The sequence below is a fragment of the Corapipo altera genome, unplaced genomic scaffold, assembly GCF_003945725.1.
Source record: "Corapipo altera isolate COAL_440 unplaced genomic scaffold, ASM394572v1 68, whole genome shotgun sequence".
Classification (NCBI taxonomy): domain Eukaryota; kingdom Metazoa; phylum Chordata; class Aves; order Passeriformes; family Pipridae; genus Corapipo; species Corapipo altera.
In genome coordinates, this window is record NW_020884919.1 from 4,972,193 (window position 1) to 4,992,764 (window position 20,572).

A 20,572-nucleotide genomic window follows, 5' to 3' on the forward strand; every position below is an offset into this window, starting at 1 on the left:
GAAATTCTGTGCAAGGAGACCCTTTAGAGTTTATATAACATATTTATCTTGTTGCTCCCTTCATGACCACAATCAAATTACAGAAATTGCCTTTAGGTTGTTGTAATGACTACAACAGTAGAGTAAAATAAACTGCATTCCACGCTTATTATTATTTCATGCAACCTTGCACTGTTGCAAATACATGGAAACAACAGGTTTAATACTATTAAAAAGAAATTCTGCTATCAGGGTTTCCTTTTGGTTTATATAAAGCTCTTTGTGTCTGTGATTAACTGTCTTAAGTTATCACAGAGAGTAAAGTAAACCCACTGTATCTGCAAGTCTGTGTAGTTACCACACAACTAAAGAAATTAAGAAAATCTACAGCCTTCTTATGCTTGCTGGTGCCTGTGACTGAGCAGCTGTAAAGGGTTAGATGATCCAAAGTGACAGATTTGATGAGATTTGAGTGCTGTTGGTAAATAAGATTTAAGGTGTTATTGGTATTAGAAATAATTTCACTATGTACCTATGGGCAGTAAGCATACTACTGTATTTACACTATTTTTTTTTTTTCCTCCTTTTTGGAAATATTTTTCCCTCCTCACATCTTTTATTCAGATTTTTTTTTTTTATTTTAAAATATTAATATTTGCAGATGATGACTGTGGTGATGGAAGTGATGAGCTGGGCTGCATTCACTCCTGTTCTGCTGACCAGTTCAGGTGTCATAATGGTCGATGTATCCCGAGTCACTGGGCTTGTGATGGTGACAATGACTGTGGAGATTTCAGTGATGAAACCAAAGCAAACTGCAGCAAGGAAGGTCAGATTTATTTTTTTTTTCTTCCCACATTTTAATACTTATAAACACAGAGAATACTTTGTTAGAAATACCGAGGACTTGTCTTCAATCAATGGAAAAAGAGATGATGCTTTTAACCTTAGTAAAGGTTGGGATGGGAAACATGTCAAGTGCAATATGATAACACAGAAGTGTATCATAGAAGAAGAATGCATTTGAAAGCAAAATGGATATTACAGTGAGACAAATTTTATAGTTTACTGAATTATGCTATTTGTGAGGTTTGTCTTATTACAGAGATGCATGCTGTCTAGGTGAAGAGACAGTAAGAAGCATTCCTTAAGTAGTTATTGATATTTTCTGTGTATTTTTTCATACAGTGGAACAGTATTACTCTCATTTTTGTGTGATCCAAGTTTCTAAGTTTGTAAGGATTTTTTTGTTTTTAATCAAAGTATTTTAACAAACTACAGTGTATTTAAATGCCACACATTGTATTTATTCAGGTGGGCAGAGAAGGGAAGGACATTTGTAACAGAGAGTAAATAATAATCAGACCAGAATGAAGGAATACCTTTCATATATTTCTCATAATGATTTTTCCACAACAAAGTAATTGTACACAATGTTATTGGTCCCTTTTTATAAGTTTATATTCAAAATCTAGTTGCAAACCTCATACAAATAGATGAATTATCAGAATACACCATGACTGAAGTCCTTAATTTTTATACACTTACAAAAATTATTTTTATTTTAATTCATCTGGAACTGAGCAACCCACTTATACCCTTGTTCATGACCATCTTGAAGCTTAAAGCTTCACTCTGTTGCAATAGAATGCAAGATTGTAAATTAGTTAGAAAAAAAATCCAAGGCAACCTTAAATACTATAAAATGTATATTTACAAACAGTGCTACAAGAATTTATTCAAATAGTGTTTATTGGTACAAACAGGAATGTATAAGTATGTCATTACTGTAAAGTGCACGTTATTGTTGTTAGTATGTTATTTAATAATAGAAATACAGTGGTAATAGTTTGGGAAAAGGAAAGCAAGGATAAGATTGAAAAGGCCATAATCTAGAAAACGCTTAGAGAATTATGTATGTGGTGAATAATTAAACTCACGTGGTAATTATGCTTTGAAGCAGTCAACAGTGATTCCGTAGCTGCGCTGAACTCAAGTTCCTTGCTGTGGAATTTGGAGTGGCTGCAGCTGCTTTGCCAGTGCTGTAATAACACAAACCAGGCAGGTGTTGGGGCCTTGTTAGAGCACAGGTGTGACCTTTCATGTTTTGTGAACTAGGAGATGGACTTTGTTGGATAAAAGAGACTGAAGGAGGAGGAGGGAATGTAGCTTGAGAATGAAAGGCAGAGCGTGTGAAGCACCAGGAAAGCTTACTTGGCCTTGGTCATCTTTGCGTCTCCAAACTCGTTCCTGTCTGACCTCTGTGAAAAAAAGAACTAAAAATTGGTATTTTCCTTAAGCCTATAGTACAGGAGAGGAGTGAAGGGCATGAGCAGGATAAGAAAGAGCTTTTCTGAAGCTTGTGTTGGAGTGATGAGTTAGGATGGAATAGTGAGTTTTGAGTGTTATACCTGGGGACTCTGATTTTGGCTTTTGTTAGGAAGGTGGATTTTAAGTCACTGTAGACTTGGAATGGAAAAAAATAAAAATCACATGAGCAAAATTCTTCAATGTAATTCTTATTTTTCTAAGAAACTCCCTCTCCTGGAAGGTGCAATGGGAGGGAATTTCAGTGCAGTCCTGATGGGAACTGTGTGCCTGAGTTGTGGCGCTGTGATGGAGAAAAGGACTGTGAAGATGGGAGTGATGAAAAGGGCTGTAATGGAACTATCCGACTGTGTGATGAAAAAACAAAGTTCTCCTGCCAGAGTACAGGTATGTGCTTGCAAATATGTTTTGCTCTCATTTGCTCAGTGTGTGTATGTGTTGTTTGATCACATACCTACTGTTTGACTACTGCTTTTAATGATTAATACTCTTGAGGTGAGGTTGCTTATTGTGCTCATACCAGGAAAATACATCCCCTAACCTGTTTTCTGATTTACAATATGAAATGGATGGGTTCTGAGCTTACTTAAAGCTGAAATTATTCTCTGTGATAGTACATCAAACCAAATATTTAAATATAGCATTTAATAGTACTCCAAAGTCCAGATATTTTCTACTATTTTGTGTCCTTGACCTTAGAAGTAAGTTGACTAAAGTAATACCAAGTAATTAGCTAGAAGACTTCAAAGAATTAGAACTGCAGCACTGGAAGAAAAATATATTCTTTGAGAATGTTTAAAATAATTTTTCCCTATACTTCATAATACTTCATTAAAAGATGTAAAAAGAATGTGACAATCATTATATGATGTTTAGATGGAATATTTTTTTTAAGGAAAAGTCCATTTAAGGAAGAAATTAATATATGTCAACACTGTATTAATATTTTTGCAATTTCTTTCAAAGCTTAATGGGATATTAAGGCTAATATAACTTTCAAAACCAAATTTAATTCAGATTATAATAAGTACTAATATTATTTTTATTAGGCAACTGTAATTATTACAGGAAAGGAGAACCCATTCTAATGCCTGTGTTATAGCTAAGCATGATAAAAGTGGCAGACTAGTTAAGTGAGCTGTCTAAAAGTAGTTTGCTGCTGTTTGAATTTTAAAGTTATAGAAATCATAATGTCCAGATAAAAAAACATGGAATACTGAATTTTGTCTAAATAAAACATTTCCTTTTGTGTTCTTACCAGTTCCATAAAGATCTGTAGATTAAGCAGTTGTTAAATTAAATAGTTTCAATAAGTAAAAATGGATTATTGCTTTCTAATAGAATGACCTGTTCCCTGAAATAGACTGATGGAAACCCTGACCCAGGAAATCCACTTCTTGCTGATGCTTTTTCCTAGTGCTTAGATGGGGAAAAGGTAATACCAACCCAAGTGACTAAAGCTGAATTATGAGAGAGAAGAAAGGTGAAATCTCAATAGATGAGGCTTATTTTCAGCAGTTGCATTTGGAAAACTAATGAGATGTTACTACTGTAGTTAATAGAAAGCAAAGAACAAGGTTAGAGGCAGTGTGGAATACAAGATGAAGTGTAGATTTTAGTTGTTAGTCTTGACTATGTTTTGGAAAAACTTAGTTCCTAGGGTGAACTTTGGTTTCTTGCTTAACCTGAATGATTTTAGATACAGAGAGTGAAAAACCCATTCTGGTGGTAAGCTGAAATTTTCCCAAGTACAGCTACAGTAATAAAAGGAAATAACAAATATTTAATTTCAGCATAACCCTTTGAATGAGTTGTTTCTGCGGCAAAGAACTAGAACAGCTTTTTAAAGTCCACAGTTTCACTTCCAAACTACATTACCTCATTATACACTCCTCTAAGTTTGCAGTCATGTGTAAGGAGGGCAACATCTTTTTTCACAGGATGAAGGATGACATCTCTGGCTGCCACATAGAAATACAGCAAAAAAAAAAAAATATTTTCATCAAACATTTGGGTTAAATTCAAGGGTTTATGGCTTTAGTTTAGAAGAAAATGGAGTTATGTTTGTTAGTTTTGTGGAAATACACCACTTTAGGTATCAGCTGTGACAGTTTCATCCATATTTTTTTTCTTTCACAATTTTCCTTCCATCAGTCCTGGAAGGAGCAAAACTGCTGCTCTGGAGGAGGCTTGTTGACAGTGCACTGGAACAGAAAACAGCAAAGGCAGTTTTTTGTTTAGCTACTTTTCAGTTTAATTCCTTGTGGCAGGACAAAGGAGTAATAATGGGTTTATGAGAAACAGTGATGTTTCAGGAGAAATGCAATTTTCTCTGTGGATTATTCTAAAGAAATAACGCTGCCTGGCTTCCACATTTATGAGAATTGTACAGATGAGGTGGTATTGGCTAATTTTCCCTTTATAGATTGTTAGGTGGTGGCATCAGGATTCCTAACACAGCACGTGATGGGTCTGGGTGGGAGCGTGTGTGTGTGGAGCTGAAACACCCAGTACTTCTGAAGAGAAATGACAGTTGGTGAGAGCAATAACAGTGAGATGTTACTGCCCACTTTTGGTTATTTCTTTTTCATTTTATTCTTTTCCATACATAAGAGGCACAGGGTCTTTCCTTACTGTAGTTTTTGTTGGCTCTGGTTATTCTGTCACAGTGCCACAGGTGTGAGTGCCATGTTACAAATACAGCATTTGTCAGCACTGAGCGAAAAATGTGATTTTTCTGCTTAGAGTAGTGGTGTTCTCAACTTTTTTCCTAATAAGTTATCTGGCTGTTTGAATATCAAAAGACTTATGTCATATTTCTCTTTAGCCACATTATTTGTTGAATAAACAACACTTTTCTCTTTCCTCTTGCGTGTCTTCTATTTTTGTTTTATATTTTTAAACCTTTAGTATTTTTGTTGGTCCTGCTGGAACTTTCAACCTGGACAGTTCTTGAACTATGGCATCCAAAGTCAGCCAAAATGCTCCAGGGTACTTGAGTTTCCAGATTTCAGAATTGCTTTTCTAATTTTTTCAAGAGCATCATATGGTTGTTTGTGGTGATGTGTGATGAAAACTATGCTAGAGGTTGTGTAGCAGTAGGATATGAAATGCAATAACTACCTGATTAAGATTGACTACTGTTGGGCTGCTTCTAGCCAATTATTTTCTGGTTTTAAATTAGATTAGACTTCTTTTAAATTAGACTAGATTAATTTAAATTAGAATAAGACTCAACTTTCTATTTTAAATTCTGATTTTGAAAATTATTGCAGGCGTGTACTTCATCTCAGTTTTATGTACTACATAAATCTGTCCTTTTTATTCCATCTCCCTACTTTTCAGTTAGTAGTACTGGAGCAAGAGCTGAATCTCTGCAATCTTACTTAAAAAGTCATCTAATTACTCTGATGATCATAATAAAGTACTTCTGTGAAGGCAAATGCAAAAGAGCCATGAATACTTCAGTTTAGTAAGCAGTAGATCTGAACTGTAATGTATATTTGTCATACAGTTCTTTACAATTTTTCAAGCAGCAGTTAATTTTGTATCTTACCATTTTAATGCTATCCTGTGGGCTATTATTTTATGCTTTTTTCCCCTCACATTTTAATAATATATCAGAGGGTGATATATTCCTTTGGAATGGAAATTAAGGAATGTACATAGAGGAAATAAAGTCAATAGGTGATCATCACAGGGATACTGGAAGAAGAGACCAACAACACTGGTACCCTCTGGATGGGGCAGTGTGAGAATCCAGGTGTGGGTATGTGACAAGTAGAGGAGAGTGGAGAGAAGCTGGTACTGAGGAAGACTGGGAAGGAAAGTTTGTCCAGAAATATGATGAAGAAATTGGTAGGGCTGTCCTACAGATTCTCTGAGGGTTTAGAGGAGGAAAGAGCTACTGTGGAGTTATAGAATGGGAGGAATTTTGAAAGAGGTGAAGATTTAATAAGAATGTGACAATGGGACACATGGAGGAACTCAAAGGGTGGGTGGAAAGGGTATCAGTCATAAGGTGGGTTTGCCTGTGTTCCTTCCACTTGTTTCCTACCTTCCCTGTCTCCTCTCATACTTTCAGATTTTTAGAGCTTTACGTCTTGTACAACTACTTTGATAACCTTTTTGATAATGGTCTTTCAGAATGATGAAATTTCTGACTGAAGGGGTGGATTCAGTTGACATTATAAATGTGAATAAAAAGAAACAACTGCAGCAAGTAAACTAGAAAATTATGTATGTTGTTCCAATCCTGTATTTTTATCCTCAGTTCATTGTTTTCTGTAGTAACAAATATATTCTTTAGGTCCTCTTTTTTTTTTTTTTTGTTCTGTCTCAGGAGGCATTTTTAAAGATCTAAGTTCTGCTAAAAGCTTTAAACACAAGAAATGTCCATGTTCTTGAAATAATGTGGTTCAGTCTAAGTCTCAGAGGTGTTCTATGAGCAAGATCATTGACCATCACAACATTTTATTTAATGTCACATTGGAACATTCTTTCATTTTGATGGGAACAAGATTGAGTCCATTCTACAGGTTAGGAAGGCACTGCAGCTTTATGCAGCAAGAATTAGCTATAAGAGGAAACTGAATGCAATTAATGCTCCATCAAAGTAGTTTTCCTAAGGTTGAAAATGTAATCAATCCAAAAACCTCATGGGCTCGGTATGCCAACAAACACTGAATGGTATAAAAACAGTTAAATCTGTTGTATTTGCTAATATTTGTAGGAAATAAAAAATGTTGGAGAAGCATTTGGATCAGGCTTTCCCACATACTTGTTGCTTCAGGCCTTCTGTTTCACTGTATTACATGTATTTCTTCAGTGTTACACAAAAGAACAATGGAAAAAAACAGATATATCCATTGAGGCTATTAATTTATGATGGAATTTAACTAAAAAGGTTCCTGGAAACCAGAAATATGAGTTTCCCTAAGGGGCAATAAAGCAAAAATACTTCTGTGAATTTTAAGTAATGATTTCAAGACAGTCATAATATTTCATTAAGTCCATCTCTTTAGGATTTTGGCAAAGATTAATTCTTTGAAAGTATATTCTACTTAAGAACCTGTCATATATATCATGATGAAAGATGAATCTTTCATTATAAAACATATCTTCACTAAGGTATGAGAGAGGCAGGAAAACTGTTTTGCCCTGTAAATATTTGAATGTATAAAAGATTAAAATAACAGATTAGGAGCTCTGCTGGAAGCAACTTTGATTTATTTTGGGTTCTGGTTAGTTTAGTTGATGTTGGTATTTTCCATTAGCTTTCATTCTACTGCTGTTTTATAATCTTATATAAAAATCAATGATCATTCAAGATAAAAAATAGGGATAATTTTTTGAAACATTTGTGATTGCAGGTAATGATAAACTCCATACATAACATGCATGCAATTTTGATTCCTTGTGTTTGTGCAGTTCTCTCTGTTCAGTATAGCATATTTGGGACTTTGGCCACTATAAAAATAGTGGAAGCTTTTCATTCTAATTGATGACCCTCCCTGTTTACATTTTCCAGGTGATTTTGCACTGGTAAAACAATGTTCTGTTGTTTGAAACCACACTCAGTGTAGTATGGTCCTGAAGTTTTTCTTGCTTTTCTTCACCAAAAGTGCAAAGAGTCTCACATTTGCCTTGTGAGTGCTGCAGAAACATATTTTTTCATTCTTTTTTCCCCGTCTTTTATCCTCATCGACATTGTGAGAACACCAGCACCCTACGCAATCAAGGGAAAAGCATTGCACTAATCTTAAGCAAATGTTTCCTTCCAAAGAAATTGAAATCTGATTCTGTATCTCAACAGACAGTGGAGCTGGGGACAGTTGCTACGTTATGTGGAGAGAGCACAGAATCTCTTTTGAGGTGGTTTGGTATTGAACTGTCACAGTAGTTGCAGTGCAAAAGACAGCCCATAGCAGAGTTATCACCAAGGTGTATTAAAGGAGCAACAATGTTAGTTTTACCCTAGCTGATTATTTTACATGCTCACTCACTTGCTTCCCCCCTCCAAGTCATAATCAGTCTCAGTTTCCTACTGGGAAGAATGCTGCTAAACTGGGAAGGCTGGGCAGAAAGTCATGTGGGTGGGTTCATGCTGTGTAGGTTTGAAGTTATCAGTCTCAGGTATTGGCAGTGAGCCCCTGGGCATCCACCAGCATTGCTCTCAGTGGATCAAAATGTTTGCAGGACCTTCTTTCCCATTACAGCTTGATTTTGTCTAAGTGAATGGCTTATAGGCAAAAAAAAAAAATAAAATAAAAAAAAAAAAATTGGTTCGAGATCAGCTTCATAACCGATGGTTCTATCTGTTCTCTCTTTATTAAGTGGAAAATAAAGTATGTGGCATTTTTGTTCAGTGTAGGTATTATCAAAATTTACAATTAGTCCCTCCTGGTTGTATTTAGCAAGTAACAGGTTATTCCTCAGAGTTGAAAAACTGCTTGGGACAGGAGCACACACACACACCTGTAAGTGGCAGCATTCCCAATCTTGGCTCTTTTTCACCTATTAAAATCCCTGGCTTTGTTGATTCTAATTTAATACCTGTATTAAATTTTTTAAAGATTAAAGCCCCTTTTACAATCAAGAAACTGTATTTCATCTCTAAACATTGATGGTCAGCACAAAGGTGGAAATCTTTTTCCCTTTTTGAGAATTTAAGACACTGATCTGAGCACTGGTTTGACAAAACTGAAATCATGTAAGAAATTTCCTCCACTGTAGTTATTTTGTCTAAAAACTGATCATTTATCTGACATCATCTGGGAATGTGTTGTGTATACTTCCTAGAAGGATTTTTGCTTCTCAAACCCATGCTAGTAGAAACTCTTGCACTGAAACATTGCTCACATGGAGGGCTGTTGGAAAAAAACATGAAGAAAAGCAGAAATTAAAAAAAAAAATTAAACATATCAGTATAAGTTGATATATTTAACAGAATATGAGTATGTGTCCTGCCTATATACAGTTCTGTTCAGCATAGAAATAACTAAGATTGGTGGTGTCTGGAAAATTAGTCTGTCAACAGTGTCACGGATGGTGCTTCAGAATATAAGTTTGTTTCTTTCTGTTCATTAGAGGAAAGTGCTATTAATAGAAAAGCATAATTAAAAAAAAAAATCTATATGTTGTTACTGAAGCTTTTTTCACCAAAGTTTGCCTCCAGTCTGATTTCCTGTGTTTATTGTCTCTTTTCTCCAAGGGAGATGCATTAGCAAAGCGTGGCTTTGTGATGGCGATATTGATTGTGAGGATCAGTCTGATGAGGATAATTGCGAGGGCTATATGTGTGGACCACCAAAATACCCTTGTGCTAATGATACCTCCATCTGCCTACAGCCTGAGAAGCTCTGCAATGGGAGAAGAGATTGTCCTGATGGATCTGATGAAGGCGATCTTTGTGGTACTTCTTTTAGACACATTTTTCTGATTACTCTTGATATTGTCTGTCTCAGTGCTTCCTGTTGGAAAAAGTGTTGCCATGTTAATCTTACTGAAATTTTATCACCATAACCTATGTGAGGATTTTTGTTTCATTAAAATCATATTGAGTTTATGCTTGACAGATCAGTTTTCTTCAAATAGGAGAAAACCTAGTTCTTTAGTTAAGTCTTTCATTTTCAACCCCTTTAAAATACTCTTGGAGGTAAACAATTTAAAAGGCATTGGTATGTAGGAAAAAACTTAAACTCATTTACAGTTCTCTCCAAGTACAAGATCTTGGGTTCATATCATAGAATGGTTTGGGTTAGAAGGCACTTTAAAAATCATCCAGTTCCAACTCCCTTACCATGGGCAGGGACACCTTCCACTAGACCAGGTTGCCCAAAGCCACATCCAGCCTGGGCTTAAACACTTCCAGGGATGGGGCAGCCACAGCTTTTCTGGCAACTGTGCCAGGGCCTCACTGACTTCACAGTCAAAAATTTATTCTTAATATCTAATCTAACCCTGCCCTCTGAAGCCATAACCCTCCCTTTGAAGCCATTCCCCCTTGTCCTGTCACTCCAGGCCCTTGACCAAAGTCCATCTTTAGCTCTCTTGGAGCCCCTTTAGATACTGAAATGTGCTCTAAGGTCTCCCTGGAGCCTTCTCTTCTCCAGGCTGAACAATCCCAACTCTCAGCCTATTTCCATAGCAGAGGTGCTCCACCTCTCTGAGCATCTTCATGGCTTCCTCTGGACTTGTTCCAACAGGTCCATGTTCTCCTTATGCTGGGGGCCCCAGAGCTGTTTGTAGTGCTTCAGGTGGGGTCTCACAAGAATTCAGGGGAAAAATCTCCTTCCCTTGAAGTCACCCTTTATTTGATGCAGCCTAGGGCACAGTTGGCTTTCTGGGCTGCAAGAGAACATTTCCAGGTCATGTCAAGCCTCTCATCTACCAACAACCCCATGTACCTCTCAGGGCTGCTCTTAACCCATCCTCCACCCAGCCTGTGTTTGTGCTTGGAGCTGCCCTGATCCAGGTGTAGGTCGTTGCACTTGGCCCTGTTGAACTTCATGTGTTTTTCACAGGCCAACCTCTCAAGCCTGTCAGGATCCTTCTGGATGGCATCCTTTCAGTGATGAATATTTACACACTAGATAATGTTAAAAATAAATATAGAAATCTGGTTTAGAAATGTAAAATTTAGTTTGCGCTTCTTAGAGGCCTTTTATGTGTTTTAGTTGCCCTGGTGACTTTAAGAATATACAATATAACTGAGAGCCCTTGTAGCCCTTCATTTTTATTTTTTCATGTTATTTCAGATGAATGTTCACTTAACAATGGTGGATGTAGCCATCAATGTTCTGTGGTTCCTGGAGGAAGAATTGTGTGCTCCTGCCCTGCAGGATTCAGTCTTGGTATAGACAACAAAACTTGTGAGGTTATGGATTACTGTACCAAGCACCTGAAGTGCAGCCAAGTATGTGAACAGCATAAAAACACTGTCAAGTGCTCATGTTATGAAGGCTGGAAGCTCAGTAAGGATGGAGAAAATTGTGTTAGTACTGGTAAGTTGAAATTCAGTGTATTTTCAATATTCAGGATGTTAATAGATGATGTGGAAATTTACTGAGAGGTTATTTCGCTTTTCTGTATGAAAATATAGGCTTGGATTATCCACATGTGGGGCTGATGGCAATCTAAGGACTCATTAAAGCTGTCCCTATTCTTGATGGACAAAGGGGTATTGAAATAGTAGGTTGTTGCTTGTAAAATTTTCTGAGAATGTTAATAACAATTAATTCCTAAATTGTTGGAAGTTTGATACCTTTTTCATGTATATTTAGTATGCATGGGAGATAAATATGTGTGTGTGTATATATATATGGAAAATGGGGAATTTAGTATATATTTTTAAGAAACAGATCCATCTGTGACATCATGATATTGACCAGTATTAGCTGAGGGTTCTGAAGGTTAATTTGGAATGTCCAGTTATGTGCTGCCTGTTAGCATTCATGATTTCAGCAATTTTTCTCCCCTAAGATATTCTAGTACTTGTTTTTTGACATCAGTTAGACACTTTTCAGCTCAGTAATCGAGATGAAAACCAACATGAACCAAAAGAGAGGAGGGGGGGGTGCATTCCCCTGGTTGTTCGCTGCTGATGGGTACTGAAGCAGGATTTAGAAACTCTGTTAGGGGTGTCTTTTTCAAGTGCAGTGCTGTGTGTAAAATACAAACACGTACATGCAATATAAACTGTCATCACATCTTTACCTGCCCTGTAGGGAGTTAAAACAGTATTGATTTTGCTGTCTAGATTTTCAGAATTTCAGTTGGGGATTTTTTTGATATTTTTATTCTGTATTATTTTTTTCTTTGATAGTGTCTTATCAATTCTGAATAGAAATAACTCCCAGACTGTCTATTGCTTATTTGGATATTTCAGAATTCAGTTGATATCATGTTTAAGAAATTCTTATTCCACATACCCTTCATTTCCTCAGGTGATTGACGTGAAAAACTTCAGAGGCAGCAAGTTAGAAATAAAAGCCTAATTTCCTTATTGCAGGTCATCTGAAATTATTTAGTAATTAGCAGCCAATGTAATGGTTTGTATTTTAGGAAAGGCAAATTCTGATCTTTCCACTTTGACAGCATTTTAGATAATTTACACAACATTTTAAAACTGTTACAGTAGTAACAAAGCAAACAACTTACTTAGGGCCAAAATATTTATTGGGTGTAATAAAAGTAATGTTTCTCTTTTCAAAGCAATGAGTAATTAAAATTTAGTTTTATATCATCGATATTCTCTTGAGGAGCTTTTAGCAAACGCTCATGAATTGCACATCTTACCTTTGAGCTTTATTTTTAATTTGTTAAGAATGTGGTTTACATTCATTAGGCTGGAATAGCTGTTATAATTTCTAGAATGATCTCTAGGTTCAGTGTTTGTGGCTCCATAATTGTTACAGTAATGTGTAAATAGTTACTACCATGGTATGGGATTGGGTTTACATGTTCAGACTTTACTGAGCTGTGCTGATAGTAGACCCTCAAATCAGGCTTCACTGGTATATTAATGTGGTTCTGTGTATCGGAAATTTGTTTTATTCATGTCAAAGTAGTTATTTTATGACAGTATCTTATTCTCACTGATTTTTTTGATCAGACTGATTTGGTTTTTTTTATGGATATTTCCAGTAATTCGGAAAAGTCCATTCTTACTGGATTACAGACATGAAAGGGATAAAAGCATTTCAGGAAGAGTTAGTAACTCACTTGAGGAAAACTTCAAACAGGTTTTAAATTAAAGCAGGTAGAAATGACCAGTATTTGGAAACTGAGAGGAAAAAAAACCCAAGGTGAAATGAGCTCATTTGTGCTAAAGTAAAGCTACAAGTTTCTCAGTTTTCCTTAAGCCCATGAGATGCTTTTGCTTAAAGTTTACTGATATTGGTGAGAAACTGAAGTTACAGATAGATTTTTCCAGATTTTCTCAAAGAGTTTAATACTAAATATATGATCTGAGAGCTGAGATGTCCGCTGATATAAAGAAAAATGATACCTCTCTTTACAAACTGGAAAGACTTGTGCTAATGGCATCAAAGCTGCAACAAAATTATTCTATATTGAATATGGCATATGCTTTTATAGTCACTGATAAAATAAATTTCAGTTTATTTAATTCAAGAGGCACAAGAAGTACTCTGAAGGAAGGATCCTCTGATACTTTTTTGCTGTGCGAATGGCATTTTAGTAAAGTGAGAACAATTTTGGTCCCATTTGTGAATCTGTGAGGCTCACAATGTCCATACCATTTATGTCTCTAGGCAAGAAATCTCGCATGAATTTAAAATAGCAAAAAAACTTTTATATAATAAGTAAAGTTCATCATGATCTTGCAAAGATAAGTGGTCCCCCAAATACCAAACTACTATTTCAATAGTTCCAGTTGGTATGAAGTAATTCTTAGAATAGCCATAGTGATTTAAAATGCCTTGAACCAGGAGTAGGTGTATTATATTAGAGCACTGTTTTCCAGGAGAAAAAAAAAATTTCTTAGAGGAAAGTGATTACGTTGCCCTTGGCTACTTTCTTTTTTTCTCTCTAAAATAACCCTTTCCTATATACAGGCAAACATTATAGAAGTCCACAGCAATAACATGTAAAGCCAGCATGCAGCACATTTTCAGAATATTGTAAAAACATTTTTTGTGAGCCTGTCACAAATTTAATGGGAATATGAATGCTGAAAACGCGGTGATTTGAACTTTTTTTTTCCTGATTGCATACCAGAATCAAATACTGTATTTGTAAGAGGAATCTAATTAATTGCCAGAGAAATATAATGAGTTATAGGATAATAAGTATATAGGAACTAAAATGCTTAAAATTGAGCAGTTTTTTTCTTTTTAGTTCCTCTTTCAAACTTTTTCTTAGTTTCCCATTTTCTCTTGTTTCTGCTTAGGTTGTCTTTGTTTCTTGAGGGTTTTAAATGTTGTTTTCTTCTCCTTCAGGGTTTCTTTACTTCTCATCTCTTGTTTTTGTCTAGTTTGCTGTTCTGGCATTGTTACGTTACTGACTTCCCAAAGCCTAATTGTTTTACTTATATTTAAATTTGTATTGATATAAGAGTATGTTGCAGAGCTCCATTATTTAGGTAGAAAGTCAGTACAAATTACATGTGTTCATACTCTTGTCCCTGGTTCCTCTTGGAATACATTTCAAAATAGGTTGTGCTGTTATATTGTACTTGCTTTTTTAGTTGATAATAAGCATACAGAAAAAACCACTGTTCTTGAAAGATACTTAAATTTTATGTTTACGTTCAACCTTTTAGAACTGGGTTTTCTAAGCTTTGGGGGAACTCTGTAATATCACTGTATATACAGATATATTTGATGATGTATCTCTGTTTTGTCTGTTTTAGCAGGTTTGAAATTCAAATTTCTTGTAGTTTCCAGATTGCTTTCAATACTAAAATGGAGGGAGGGTGAGAGAGAGAGTAGTCCAGTCCTCTCTGAGCAATATCCAACTTTTAATGAAGTGTTTTTTGCAGAATCCTTATGAAATGATTGTTTTCCTTTGAGGTGATTGTCATAAAAGCATAGTGTATATCACTTGCTGTGCTGCCACTGTTACAATAAGCTTCAGTGAAACAGTTATTTTCAGTTAGAATTTTTCTCAAGACAGAATTTTAAATTTGAACCGTGGGAAAAAGTGAAGCACTATTCTTTATATACAGTCTCTTTTGACTGTATTGTATATGCAGTTTTCTTCTTTCAGAATTTTTTCTTACAACTGTTAATGTAGTTTTATGCTTTATGTTTTTCATATATTTTATACACTTATATGTATGGTAAAAAAAGCTTTGGTGCAGTTATGAAATAAGAAGGTACAGGAATGTATGATTTTTCTCTAATAAATTGTTAACAGTGGATTTTCCTTAAAGTTTTAAAGAATGTAATCAATAACCATTACATTGATTTGAGATTTTACAAAAAAGCTCTTAGTCAACTTGTAGAATAAAAAGTATTTGCTTTGAATTTTTAGAAGAGGAATCAAATGGGAAAATAACATCAAATTTTGTTTTTAGAGGGTGATGGCAGTATAACTTTAAATAACATTGATTTGATTGAGCCTGAAAATTCCAATTCACTAAAATACAACTCGTTTTATAGAACCATTGAGTGATAAGGTTGGAAGGAAGATCAAAGGCTAATTTTAATATTGCTCTTGTTTATCTGCTTTCCAAGACCTTCAAGACACCCTCAGTGGTAAACTCCAAGTTTCCCTGGGGAGATATGTTTCAGTGCCTCACTCTCCTAAGATTTTTGTTTTTCTAGTCTTTCTGTGTCTTCCTGGTCCAGTTTAAGCCTTTAATCCTTGGCCTACTTGTTGTTTATACAGAAAACAGGATTTTTCCCATTTTCAATTCATAGGCTTTTTATGTCTTTGGAGAATTTTATGTGCTTCCTGTCATCATTTTATTCTGGTTTTTTGGGGGTTTGGGGGTTTTTTTAGACTAAGGAATTCCAGATTGTTCATTTTTTCCTTGCAAGTCATGCTTTCTAGATCTCTTACAACACTTACTCTTTTCTCCTTGCACTTATGTAGTTGATTGACATTCTTTTTTAAGAGATGTGTTCAGGAGAGGGTACAGTATCTTGGCTGTTGACAACAAAGCTTAGGTGAAGGGAGTGGAAGGGTTATGTCATATTTATTTCAAGTGTCAAGATCCCATTGAACTTTAATCCTTTTCATCAGTGTTCTTGATAATTTTCACTGTAGGTTATTTATCTTAAGCTCTACTTCCTCTGCTTTGAATGAAAAAAAAAAACATCCAACATAGCACATGTTTATTAGGTTTCTTTTTTTTTTTTTCCCATTGTGGTGTCAGTTAATGAGAAATATAAAAGAAACCACTGTTCATGATCATGATGTGTGATCTTATGCATGGGAATTGCAAAAAAATCTGCATAATAGCTGTGAACTGATGAGAAATTGGGAAATACCACTAAAGTATTTCTCAAGTTCAGATAACTGGTACTTGTGAAATATCTGCTAATGTCAGTGATTCTGCTCTTTATTAAATTATTTAACTACTGCAGAGCTTTGAAAATGACTTTACAGGAAGTCATTCATTGCTTTCACAAACAGGAGGATCATTTGGAAAGTTCAAGCCAGATTTGAACAAGTAATGCAAGAGCAGAAACAGCTCTGCTGAGGTACCTGATTAGCTTAAAACATCATGATTTATTCTGTGTGTGCAATGGGTATCAAGAGAAGAACATAATGAAGTTAATGTTTTCAAAAAGTAGTATTAACACGTCTCTACTTGAAAGTAGAGAGTAAAATTTGTGCGACTTTTTCTTTGAATATTTTAGAAGAACAATGCAATACTGCCTATTGCCATAAACAGCCAATAATATTTTATATAAATGGGGGTTTAATTGTATAGGGAAACAAGACCCACAGTATAATTTGTATTCTACCCCAGGAGAAAGAACTGGGGGGAAAGAAACCCAATTACTTCCCCACAGGAAAGGGTTGCTGTGAAATCTTTAGTAAAGTGGATATGCCAAGTTGATTCAACAATTTACAGAATCCAATTTTTGTCTTCCTTTTTTGTTTTATTAACACAGCTACTTGTTTGCAAAACCTTTCCTAATTTAAAATATGTAAGAACTATAATAAAAAAAAAATCAATTTCATAGTATGGTTGACCTATGCAGAGTGTGTTTACAGATATTTATGTGCAATTTGATGCAATTTGATTTAAACTCACTGGCACAAATCTTGTAACACTAATTGAATAAAAAAGGAGAACTGTAATGGTAGCTGGATTTGTGATGAAGTGTATCAATAAGCATGTACAAATGTTAATTTTCTTGCTTGTTAGTTTGGGGTGAGGGGTTTTTTAAGCACTTCAATTGAAAACCAAGGTACATATTATATTGAAAAGGTACATTATCTATATTTTAGTAAAATGTTTCAACTGACTGGTATTTGAAACAATGTATAATTTAATAGATTAATATTTTCTGAAACTTTGGAGAAATCAGCTTTTGATTTTGATACTGTGACTTTTTAAAGCTCAAATTATGGGCTACAAAACACAGTTCAATAGCTGAGTTTGATATTTCCAAATTTAATGTTTAATATCTATCATTGGGATCAAAGGTAATGTTCAAAGGGAGAAGTGAAAAGTTTGTGGGACTGAAAAAGTATTTGAAAGACTCCTTATCAGAAGATTAATTGTTTTAATCATCTGTTCCTCCTGATTAAGTGTTCTGCCGTTCACCCTCTACTTGTCATTTATACCAATATGTAACAATATCTTCTTTATTATCCTTTTGAAATGTATAATCTTCTGCTTCCAGATCCATTTGAAGCTTTCATAATTTTTTCTATTCGACATGAGATCAGAAAAATTGATCTTCACAAGCGTGACTACAGCCTCTTAGTTCCTGGGCTAAGAAATACAATAGCCCTTGACTTCCATTTCAGTCAGAGTTTACTGTACTGGACAGATGTGGTAGAGGACAAAATTTACAGAGGCAAGCTCTCTGACACTGGAGGTATGGATTTAATCTTTATTTTCTTAATAGTAAGAACAACTGCAGTTACAGAATGGTGGACCTGTTCAGTCATAACTGAGCTGCCATTCACAGAAACCGAATTTATGATACTGTTCTGCCTTTGAAAAGGTGTTTATCTAGATTGTACTTGATGTCGAGCTAGACAAGACTTCTATTATCAAAGCTTCTTTTTGCAAGAGGCTATAGGGGGAAGAAAATGGCAAATGCAAAAGGCTGATATTTCTTTCTGGTCCAATGAGTGCAATACTGATTTCTTTCATTTTTTTTTGTGATTTACCTTCATCTTATTAACAAAGTATAAGAATTTGTCAGATGTCTGATAAATTACCTCCTCTCACTAGGTGACAGATCCTACTTCAAAATTTTATAGCATCCAGAAAGATTTGTTCTTTGCCCTGGTGACTTAATGATGGCCTGTAACTCAATATAATCTCATAACATATATGAAAGGGTTTCTACAAAATGTTCTTTGTTGCAGTGTGTGTTCCAGTGCTTTCATTCCTGCAAGAGCTAAGAGGCATAAGCATATCTGACTTGCTTCTATCAAAGTTCACTTATGCATTCACACATATTTTCTCTGAAATGCTTGATTTTAGTTTCCTGGGTTTTTTTCTGCTCATTAGTAGACTGTATTTGTGGTATTGTGTATCCACAGATCCAGATGAGGAAAAGAAATATCCTACACTGTTAAGTACGTAAAAACAGCAAAAGAATTGCTGCTTTCCAGGTTTTGGTGTTTGTATGTTTGTATGACACCAATAAAAAGCTGTTGTTGTCACGATGTGTTTTAATCCCACTATACCAGAAGCCAAGTGAATTCCGTGGCGTAACAATTAAAAAAAAATTAATTTAATCCTTCAGTCTTGCAGCTGTCAAGAACTGACTTGCACCTGCAAGAGCACTGTGCCTTCCTGGAAGTCCTGAGGACTAACAGAGTAGTTCTGTAGTTGCAATTTGTGTGAAACACTTTGTGATTCTCTGGGAGACGTGTTTGGTAGAGAAGAGCTGTTAGTTGACAGCAACAGTATGAATTGTACATGTGAATTCAAAGGAATAAAGTAAGGCTATTTATTGTGGAGCTTCTCAAAATATGTATTCCAAACAGAGTTCTCCCTGCCATTTCTGACTTGGTCACAATCTTCCAGTTTTCTCTTTTTCTGATTGAGAAACAAGGGAAGTAGAGCTGCATGAGTTCTGTACCTCTTCTGTGTTACTCTGCATGTAGTCTCTGACCTTTATGGAAAGTTTCAGGGCTTTACTGACTACAGTATGAGACCTAACATTTTTTATTACTGTGGAATGAATATTATTTGTGTGACTTCCAAAATTGAACTTATTTTCAGCATCCTGTTGCATTTGTAAAGGAAAAATGTCACGTGGAACAAAGTGTTACCATCCATCAGATACAGATTAATCAAGAATTCACTCCAAGAACATATGATAGACTTGTATGTCCATGTTCACTATATTTTATATTCAGACTCTGTATTAGTTCTTTAAGACTTTTTTGTTTTCTCTTTTTTTTTTCTTCCTCTTTTTTTTTTTTTTTTAAGGTGTTAGTGCCATTGAGGTTGTGGTACAACATGGCCTGGCCACACCTGAAGGTCTTACTGTAGATTGGATTGCAGGAAACATATACTGGATAGACAGCAATTTGGACCAGATTGAAGTAGCAAAACTAGATGGCACTCTGAGAACAACATTAATAGCTGGAGCTATGGAACATCCAAGGGCTATTGCTTTGGATCCCAGATATGGGTAATTATAAAAACATTACTTTTTCTTGTTGCAAAGTATTTCAAAGTTAGAGGTTTAAATGTGAGATTGATTGATTTCCTTTTTTGCTGAGTTATAGTTTCTAACTTATCTTTAGTAGTTTCTGAAAGTATATTTTGACTGATAAACAATCCATTATTGGTGGGTCTTGTCCCAGTTAAAATAGGGTTAAAAAACCATACATCAGGAGATAAAGATATCTGTTTGTTGGCAAATTACTTCCTTGCCATGTGGTTGTTTCTTTTTTTTTTTTTTTATGTGAATGATAGTAACTGGAGCCTTTGGTCTAACCTTCCTGTGTGGTTAATGGACAGATTTAAGTGTTGTCCAGGTGATTCATCTCACTTAGTGTCTGATTTTTTTTGGCATGGCTATAAAAATGTAGTTTAGATGTTACTGGAAGACTAACAGTTGAGTGAGGTAAATTCCACCTTTTTTATTTGGTTCTCCATCTTTAGAGATAATGTTTGACAGCTTCTGTCAGTATTTTTTCTACCTGTTTATTAGGAATATCCTATAAACCAGAACATTAGGTGATAGTCAATAGCTACATCCTCTTCTTATAATTATTATTCTTTCAGAGAAGAAAAAGAAATAAACAACTAAACAACAAAACCAACAAATCACCAAGCACAAATTAAATGTGGCAAAAAATAATACGAATTGTGAGTTTGCAGTCATGATATTTAATTTTGGGAATATTTAATTTTAGGATTTACTGGGGTCTGTCATGTCTTCACTGAATATTTCTTTCAGAATCAGAGCTGTGAACATAAAAATAGATAAAGGTCCCATATTCTGAAACCTGATGTCTCTCTGGGACCTAAATTGTGAATTAGGGTGTACGTGCTTTAAATGAGTAAGTTTATTGCCCTCTCAACTGAGATGGTAGAAACTTATTTACAGAGTGCATTGCTTATCTATACAGATCTTTAAAAAGA

The 20,572-nt window shown here is 35.1% G+C and overlaps 1 protein-coding gene across 1 annotated transcript in view; it reads left to right on the forward strand.

Moving 5' to 3' along the window:
- The window catches only part of LRP1B (LDL receptor related protein 1B), a 672,863-nt gene that overhangs the window by 455,287 nt on the left and 197,004 nt on the right, over positions 1-20,572 (forward strand). The window contains exons 20-25 of the mRNA XM_027656245.1: positions 641-808; positions 2,512-2,694; positions 9,521-9,721; positions 11,067-11,312; positions 17,637-17,834; positions 19,409-19,613. Of these exons, the coding sequence (XP_027512046.1) occupies positions 641-808; positions 2,512-2,694; positions 9,521-9,721; positions 11,067-11,312; positions 17,637-17,834; positions 19,409-19,613 (1,201 nt within the window). The remainder of the gene's footprint in view (positions 1-640; positions 809-2,511; positions 2,695-9,520; positions 9,722-11,066; positions 11,313-17,636; positions 17,835-19,408; positions 19,614-20,572) is intronic.